Raw genomic sequence first — 9,256 nt, forward strand, 5'->3', positions numbered from 1 at the left:
CCGCATTAAAACTAAAAGAGGAACATTTATTTTCAGCCTGCTGATGACAACAGGAGATGTAGTGCCTTTATTACCGGCAGCAGTTGTGTCAATCACACATGCATGCACACTTATATTTACCTTTCCACTGCTCTCCTCCAGCTCCTGCTGTGTGGAGTCTACTTCCAACTCAGGTTCCTCCTCCTCCTCTCCTTGTTTGTCAGAGGGAGCATCATCTGCAGTATGAGCATGGCCAACATTCTCCTCTTCACACATTCTTTCACTTGTCTCTCCCTCTTCAGTATGAATCCTACTCTCTTCTTCGGTGACCTCTTTTTCTGACCCCGACTCCAGAAGCGTTCCCCGGTGTTCCTCTGATAGATGTTCTGCACTGGTTTCTGTCGTCTCACTCTCTCCCTCCGTTGCAGCTACCGCTGTGTTTGTCTGAGCAATGGCTGATAAATGGGCAACTCCGTCCACTCCATCATCACTGTCTCCATCCTTCATGTGAAGGTCACCTTGACTTTCCTCTCCGTCTTCTCCTAATGTGTCTGTGGTCTCGTACGACAAGTCAAAGTCAAATGTCCTGGTGTTTTCGTCCTTGCCATCGGTATCTGTGTGGCAAGTTCCCTCGTCAGGGACCTCGTCTTCAGTAACACTCTTTTCTTTCTCATCATCATCATCATCATCATCATCATCATCATCATCATCATCATCATCATTTAGATTAAAATCAGTAAGCTCCTTTATTTCAACCTGCTTGTCCATTTCTTCTTCTTCCGATTTAAATTCATTTTCAACCTTGTCAGGTTCATCTTCTGCTTCTTTACCAGATCCAGTTTCCACTTCATCTGAAGTGACTTCCTGGAACTCAGACTCTTCGTCTTGCATGTCTAATTCTTCTGTCAGCAGTTCCACAACTGAACCCTCGTCCAGTGGCTGGTTCTCTCCTGCCTCAGTCATTTGCTGAAAATCTGGGACGTCTTCAAAGCTAACCTCGACCAGTGACTCCTCCTCTGGTACGGGATTATTATCTACCGTGGCCTCAACATGAGAAGAACCTTCAGATCTTTCATCACCTGGAGCCTCAGACTCTGTTTTCACCTCTTCCTCTGTAAATTCATCCTGATGTTCTACCTCTGGTTGATGGCCCTCAGGTGTCTCTAACTCATCCACTGAAGCCCTTATTAGCATTTCCTCATTTTGAACATTAAAACCTTCTTCTGTTCCCAAATCGATTTCACTTGATATTTTTTCTATTTCTCTCTCTGTCAACCCAAGCTCAGAAGCACAAATGTCAACCTCAGCTAGTTCGCTGTGTAGAGACATCTCCGCAGGTTCCTCCACTTCAACGTCTGCCTCACCCTCTGAATCCGAGGCCTCCACATTCACATTCCCTCCGCTGTCCTCTGCTATTCCTAATTCCTGTGCACACACATTAAACTCCTCACTGAGTAATAAGACGTCATCGGACGTAGTCTGCAGAAGAGCCGAGCCTGGAGCACAGCTGTCTTCTTCATGAACGTCCCTCACATCTGTATTAACAACGTACACGGAGGTGCCTTCGTGCTCTGACTCACTGGGCTCATCTGGCCGTAGATCTGCAGTGGTGAGGCTGTCTGTGGCGGCGTCTTCACAAAATACCTTCTCCTCTGAAACACTGTGTTTTCTCTGAGCTTCATGTTGCTCTTCAACTTCACTTTCACTTGAATCCTCCTCTTGGGAGGAATACGGCTGGGTGGTGGAAAACTCTGAGATTTCTGCTGCACGGTTTGATTCACTGTCAGTTCTGGACTGGTGAAGCTTTGCTCTATAAAAGCACCAATTAAAATGAGAGATTTTAGGTGAGCGCTGCTCAGGCTGGCATGCTGGAGTTATTATGGTGCTTGTTAAAAATCCATGTAATCTGCTGCTGTGATCATCATCTGGAGCTGTGGTCCTGCTCTTTCTCCTCTCACTTAAATAAAATAAAAATCTATATAAATACAATGCCCTTGTATTTCCCTTTTAAAAATCACTTTTGTATCTCTTTTTTTTTACACTACGCCTGCTGCAGTCGGGACAACATTTGTGTCCAGACCTAAGCTGCTGTGGACTTTCATCTTATGTAGTCGTATTTTATTTTCCTATGTTGGAGAAAACCCACGTTTCTGTCTACGGAAAACATCACAAGTGTGTAAGAGTGGGTCCTCATGTCATGTTGCTATTCTTTCCCTGGTCTTCATCCTCTCCCTTTCCCTCTTCATCCTCCTGGCTGTTGATAACACACAAGGGGAGACTCACTCAGACGTCGTGATCTCTGCTGGTGCCTCGATTTCAGGGCCTTCCTGTTAATAGTTGATTAACAAAACAAAGAAAAAAGTTAGAAAAAATAAAGTTTAAAACATATGGATGCTGTATTGTAGGTGGATGACCGTCCTGACTCACTGTTTGTGTGTTGTAGAACTTGTCTCTCAGTTTTTCAGTGAACTGGACGTGGTCCAAGTTACTTTCTATCATCAAAAATATAAAAATTATTCAACAGCAATTCTCGACTTTTGTGTCAATTATAGACATTTTTTTACAAGTCAATCTGTACCAGCTCTTTGTTTGAGAAGTTCCTTGAAGTAGTGAGCGGCGAATGATGGGATGTCTTCAGGCTGGTCTCGTAGCACTTCTTTGGACAGTCCCATCAGGAGTTCACTAAATCCTTCAGGGATCCGTAGGTGAGTGTTGGAGAAGGACACGGCCATTTTCAAGAGAAGTTTGACTGACGTCTGAGCTGGAGGAGAGTTTCTTCAGTAGTTAAATTCAAATGTAAGTCAGAAAAGGAAATAAATAATAATAATAATGTATAATAATCAATTATTATACATTTTATTTAATACACATATTTTGCATAATTTGTTTTTCTGAACCACTTGGTGTCAAACAATTTTGACAAAATTCAAAATAACAAAACATTATAATACTTGACTCAGTTTATATTTAATCAATATAACGTTTATGTGTTTTTTATTAAATGGCCATCAATAAACAATAATTTATACAACCTTTTGCAGCAACCAATAACTATTCGAATTAATATTTTTACAGTACTGTTGTTTATTTTGTTGCTAATTCATGTTGCTTAAAGTCGAGGTTAAACAAGAATAAGGTGTTGAAAACAGTGCATGTGCATTATATTATCAATATTTGAACAACACAACAGGTTGTACTGTTTATTTGTCTCGTGTTTACGACTCTGCAAAACAACTGAGACCTTTAAAATTCGGGTTCATTCACGTTTTAATCCCCATATAAAAGTGTTAAAATATTCACTGACACGAAAATGTGTTTTAATTACCGGTGTGGACACTGGTGTCTGATCGCTGTGTGTAGGAGCAGCACAAACAGCTGGAATGTTTGCTTTTTCTTTCCGATTTTTCTTTCCCCCTTCTTTAGTGTGGATTGCTGTTGACAGACGTAATGTGAAAATGACTCATTAGCACAAATGTAGTCGTCATGAATCACTTTAAAGGAATAAAAGGTCCGAGGTCACCTGGGAAATTACTCCAAACTCGGAACGTGGAGGTAGTTGTTTGTGGACAACCGTAACCTAACAACGGCTGCAACTACGGTTAGCCGTAAAGGTCAAACTCGATAAAAGTCACACGGAAATGCGACAAGAGTGTTTATTATTATCTAAACCTCAACAACAACAATTATTTTGAAAATACTTTTCATTACATTTATATTAAATTATTGTTATTTGATTCATAAACAACTGGTTTATTAATTAGCTTGCTAATTAATGTTAGATGGAAACTTGCTTACAATGTCATGATTCTTTAACATTAAGATATATGAGGAAGCCCAACGTTTATCGTGTCATATAATAAAATATTTGTTTACTTTAAAGAGATTTGTGTTGTTCCAAGGGTGAAAAAGAACATCGAAGGTTTTTTTTTGTTTTGCAGGAAAGACAAAAAAATGGCAACAGGTGTGTGAAGCTGCTGCTGCCCATTTTTGTCTTAAAACATTGTTAAACTTCAGTTCAGTCGTTCAGTTTGTCGGAAAAAACCCCCCCAGGACAGTTCCTGCATTCAGTGGAGTTACTTGATGAATAAACAGCACAACTTAAATAAAAAAATCTGAATCCACTTTATTAAGGACAACAAGGTTGAAGTGATGAACAAAAATAATTATAAAAACCCACTTATAAGAGATGAAATGTAATTACTGTATGTGGAAAAAATAACAATAAAAGCCAAATACAAAGGGAAGTCAAAGGGAAAAAAGATTTTTTTAACATTTTTGAAAAGTACATTTATTTTTTTTAAGTAAGATGTTTGGTTAATATTTTAGGGCAAATTGTGCCACAGCTTCGGAGTTTCAACTGTAAAGGATCCTGCTTTAAGGATTGAGCAAAAACAACCAGTGAACAAATGAAGCAGGTCAGAGAGGTCCTGAAGAGCAGAACCTTAATGTGAGCATTTATACACCAAGGGTCAGACGTGTGCCCCTCACTCCTCAGGCGTACGTGATGACTGCGTATTCAGAGTTCGTGCTCATCTTGCGGCTGACATCCCTGGGCAGTGGGACGTGCAGTCGGTCGGCAGAACGTGTGGCCTGTAGATGAGACCTGGAAACGTTCCCCCGATACTATAGGAGAATGGAGAGGACCAGCAGGTTATGATGGTGTAAACCATTGTTTCCCAAAGACTGGGTCACGAACCTCAGGTGGGTCGCAAAAGTTTTTTTTTTGGTTCATCTCGCATCATGTTTCCCAGGAGTTTACGAATAATGTCTATTGACTTGGGTCGCGAAGGTTTGGGACTTTTAAAATACGGGTTCCCAGAAAAAAAGTTTGGGAAACACTGGTTTAAACACTGTAATTTAACTGAGCTAAGCAGCCTCTGTGGAGGAACGTCGCAAAAGTTTTGTTAAAAAGGAACGTCAAACTACACTGGACTTTATTTAAAACAAAGTTCCTACAAAATAGCTTTTCTTGTTATCACAAAGGTAATAACAATATAATAATAATAACAATCAGTGCAATTTATCCCTCAAAATAATGACAACAAAATACATGTTACTTGGTGTGGGACTTTGGGAACCACTGTTGTGAGGTGACGTCTTTGGTAAATAGAAAATTTGTCATTGTACTAACAGCATTCATACAGACCTATAAACAGGTTGGACTTTCTAAGATGTTTGATTCAATTCTCTTGGTTTTTAAGTTGGTTGAACCAGTGTTTAACCACCGCTGACACTCTTTGTAATGTTAAAAACAGAACAAAAAAACAAACAAACCAAAAAAACATGCAAGTGTGTCAGAATGAACCAGCTATAATTAATGAGCACAACACAGTCCCTGTTTATGTGTTGTTAGATTCAGTGATGTATTTAGGACAGAAGGTAAAAATAAAAACTAAAACCTTTGGAATCGGTAAAAAAGAAAAAGAAAACAGGAAGTTCTCACCTCTCTTTGATTTTCAGAGGCCAAATAATTCATCTGAGAGAGTTCTGGTGTGCTGACACCTCTGACAGTGATCATGATGTCAGCGTATGGAACCTCATCATCATCATCATCACTGTCATTGTCTGACAGAGAAATTCGATTAGATAAAAAAATTAAATAAGCATGTCAATGAACATGTGAGCAGAGGTGAACTGACCTGCTGTTGGAAGCAGCAACGTTACTCTTTCACTTTGTTTGGACAGTCCTGGGGGAGATGAGACTTGAGTTATTAGTTCACAGCAGTTTAGTCGTAATTATTCAATTTTTTTATATATATATCATTTTACCAGTGTTTGGTGAGGCAACAGCAGTGGGTGAGGCCAGTGATGAACTGCAACAGTAAGAAATGAAATTATGGTGTTATGGTTTTTGAATATATAAAAGCTGATGTAAGGATTATGTTTTTCTAAACAAACCTCATCACTGGTGGTCCCTCTGTAAGGTACGAAAAAAATATAAAAAAGAGTGTGAGAATGTCTCATTGTCTTGTTTTCCTTTTTTGTGTTACACGTAAATTAGTTTAAAAAATATATACTATATATATATATATATATATAATTTTGCTGAAGACAGTGAAAGTATATTGTAATTACCTTTACTTTCTTGGTTCTTCCTCTTCAACCACAGAAAAGCAGCCACTGCTGTCAGTACAATGGCTACAGCAGTGATAACTGGTAAAATGACATATCCTGTATTTGTTCCTGTGAACATGAAAAAGTAAGAGTCTATCTTTATGAAACGTTGATTTAACCAAACAGGAGCAATAAAGAGAGAACACCTACTTATTTAGAATAGTGGTCTAATGTGTTATGAAAGTTATGAAAGTCAGTATTTGATGTTGTCTTACCACTTTGAGAATCTTCCTCTTTACTGAGAACAGTTTCTAGGAATGGAACAAAGTATAAAAGGCGATGGATGTTTTTATAAACCAGATGTTACTACTGATTTTCAACATTAAACGTCCATACCATTTTTACTTTCATTCCTTGGGCTCACAGTCCAGTGTGGGGCACTTGTTCGAGCTGGAGATATAAAAGGTGTTTCTAATAATTAAAAAAAAAAACAGTAAATTTTTCTGCTGTGCTGAAGGGTGTGATTTATTTTTAATCATTGATTTTCAGACTTTAAACCTACCTTCTAGTCGCAGATAAACAACGTGCTGGGTTTTGTGGGCCAGATCAGGCTCCTCTGTGTTCTCTGTGTAGCAGGTGTAGTTCTTCTGGACGTCATCACTGGACACATTTGGCAGGTGAAGTGAAATAGTGCAGGGATTCCGGCTGATGATGGTGCCATGGCAGCCTGACATGTCGGCTGTTTTGCTCCAACAGCCGCGGACAAATCCACTGCTGCAGTTGTAGGTGCAGTTGAATGTCACAGGATCTCCCAGGACCACAGTCAGATGTTCAGTAGGCTTTTCCATATTTGCACAGCTCACGAATCCTGAGGTGGGAAAAAAACATTTCTAGAAGATAAAGTTTACGTTTTACATTCAATAATGCAACTTTGAATCCTTTTCTACTCAGGTTATACGACGAATGAACATATAAACAATGACATTTAACTTTACCGAGCATCGACCAAACCAACAACACGGTGAAGCTGTGTAAAATCATTGTGGATTTGAGTTAAGCTCTAAATCCTTCTGCTCAATATTAGGTTTCGTGAAGCTTGCACCTGCTGCACAACACTGAGATGTACCCACATAACTGAACCTGCTCTTTGAACAGGATGTGGTTTAAGACAGGAATGTTTTTCAGTTTTGGCACTTGACTTCCTGAAAAATATACAGTGGCTTCAAAGTTGTTGTTCTTTTAAATCCTCGATTTGTTATGTGAGACACTAACGTTTCAATCACCCACGTGAGCGTGTACTTTAATACTACAGAAACCACACATAATTCTGTGGTTTGCACCTGCATCTCCAGATGCATCCCACACACACACTGCAACTTAATCTCTGACTACTACTTCTGTTTTTATATCCGTGTCCTTTGTAGACAAAGAGGATATTTGATTTTAAAAATTATCGTTCTACTCAGTAGCTGTACGATAGTTATAAATGGTTCATTGTGATTAATCAACGTTCTTAAATATGAAAGACAGAAAGATGCATATCACCAGGCAGATGTCGATGTTTCTTACCTGTTTTTATTTATGACCAATCAAAATAATGGAATCTGGACAAATGTCCATAAAAATGTCCAACAGTCTCAGTGAAAATGTCTCTTCATAGAGTTGGTGTATTTCACATTGGTCATTCAGTCATATTAATCAGTCTTCAGTCCTGAACAATCCATTTGACCGTTGTGTCAGTCATAGACTCACTGACTGTCCTGTCCTGCTCTGATCTGACCTGAGGTTGAAAACCTCCACGAACACATGCTGGAAGTTGATGATGTGAAAGTGAAACTAAATCTTATTCCCACAATGTGTGTAAATAACAACACGAGTATCGACAGAGCAATAGAGCAACAATAAGCCTCCAAATGTTTGTATTTTAACATATTTCTTTCTTCTACCCACGAATTAATGCTATATTTTGAATAAAACAAAAACCTTTCAAATCATTTTTAGTTATGCTTGAAATGAACCTGATTTTTCTTTTCCATATTAGAGTCGTAACCCCACATGGGCCACATCAATAATAATGAGCCAATAATGAGGTTAGCACTGGTTCACAGTCATACATTATGGAAGTGGACGGTACAGTTACACAGCATCATTGTGCAACATCGTCAGACAGGAATTCTGTTTCAGGTTCTTGTTTCAGGATCACTGACCACAGGCCTCTCACTTTCTCTCACTTCTTACACCGGTCAGTCCTGGATGGAGATGTCTAACGTCTAACGTCCTTCGTGTTCAGAGTGAGATATAAGTGAAGATGCACAGAGTAATGTGTCTTTGTTGTTCTACAGCTTTGTGTTTCCTTCATGTCCTGACTGAGTTTGGACTAGCCTCAGGTGAGATCTAACAACATTCATTTACATGTCTATTTTTTAACTTTGACGACATTCATTCTCCTTAAATGTTATTTTGTCATATTGTAGAGTTGTTTGAGGGAAGTGCGGAGCACTCTGCAGATACGGATCGTACTCTGTGCCCAGGAGGAAAATACTTTTCCTTCTTACATTGTTTAGAGTGTCCTTCAGGATATTTGTAAGTCGCCAACACGTAACACCAGGTGAAGGTATTTGTCACAAACAAAACCATGTTCTACTAACCTGAATTCAACTGGATTTTAAAATGTGTTATAGTTGCCCAGGCAACACATCCGCACCTCATAAATGTCCACCAGGGACATTCAACCTCTACACAGGACGGAGTAACGCCAGTGACTGTCAGGTCAGAGTTAATGTCTTCTCCTGATTGTCTTCTTTTACAGATTTTCTTTTTGTTCCCCTTCTGATTTTCTCTTGTAACAATCTGTAATAACTTTAACTCTCCCTCTGATCCTGTCCGTCCTGGTCACTCCTGCCATTTTCACACTGGCACTTTACAGTACTTGCTGCACAGTATCACTAGTTTCACTCCCTGTTTGCGTTCACACTGCAAAGTAATGCACGCTCTCTCCTCCACTAATGACCATGGACTAATGCACCTCCAGATGGTGTAAAACCATTAAAACTACTGCAGGTTTTATTCCATGTGTGCCTATGAACAAAAACCTCAAAACTTTAATGCGTTTTTACAAATGGCTGATAAGTCAACGTGGAGCTTACATTGGAGGACACTGTGAAACAAGCATATTGCAATGCCCCTCCGACAGCAACAAACCAGACGGAGACCCCAGTGTTTT

At 39.3% G+C, this 9,256-nt stretch overlaps 1 protein-coding gene across 2 annotated transcripts; it reads right to left on the reverse strand.

Annotated features, from left to right (window-relative positions):
* Positions 1–4,083: 4,083 nt before the first annotated feature.
* LOC103378424 (uncharacterized) lies at positions 4,084–7,182 on the reverse strand. 2 transcript variants are annotated; one of them, XM_025055098.1, is made up of 10 exons: positions 7,029–7,182; positions 6,596–6,901; positions 6,430–6,483; positions 6,309–6,344; positions 6,055–6,162; positions 5,878–5,896; positions 5,749–5,792; positions 5,619–5,666; positions 5,423–5,544; positions 4,084–4,602 (listed from the first exon to the last, which is right to left on the reverse strand). In XM_025055098.1, exons 1-10 carry the CDS (start codon positions 7,072–7,074, stop codon positions 4,471–4,473), a joined length of 915 nt encoding a protein of 304 aa, XP_024910866.1. In that variant the 5' UTR covers positions 7,075–7,182; the 3' UTR covers positions 4,084–4,470. The 2 variants fall into 2 exon arrangements, with proteins under 2 accessions (XP_024910866.1, XP_016887451.1); XM_017031962.2 differs by having other exon boundaries at positions 6,430–6,504.
* Positions 7,183–9,256: the final 2,074 nt, after the last annotated feature.

The sequence above is a fragment of the Cynoglossus semilaevis genome, chromosome 4 (genome assembly GCF_000523025.1).
Source record: "Cynoglossus semilaevis isolate Cse_v1.0 chromosome 4, Cse_v1.0, whole genome shotgun sequence".
Taxonomy (NCBI): domain Eukaryota; kingdom Metazoa; phylum Chordata; class Actinopteri; order Pleuronectiformes; family Cynoglossidae; genus Cynoglossus; species Cynoglossus semilaevis.

Excerpts from the sequence above, each read along its gene's own strand:
- LOC103378424 (XM_017031962.2), bottom strand. The coding sequence starts at position 7,074 with ATGATTTTACACAGCTTCACCGTGTTGTTGGTTTGGTCGATGCTCG. Across the intron at positions 6,902-7,028 it reads GTTGGTTTGGTCGATGCTCG|GATTCGTGAGCTGTGCAAAT; the intron begins GTAAAGTTAAAT and ends TTCCCACCTCAG. Across the intron at positions 6,345-6,429 it reads AAGGAATGAAAGTAAAAATG|AAACTGTTCTCAGTAAAGAG; the intron begins GTATGGACGTTT and ends TTCCATTCCTAG.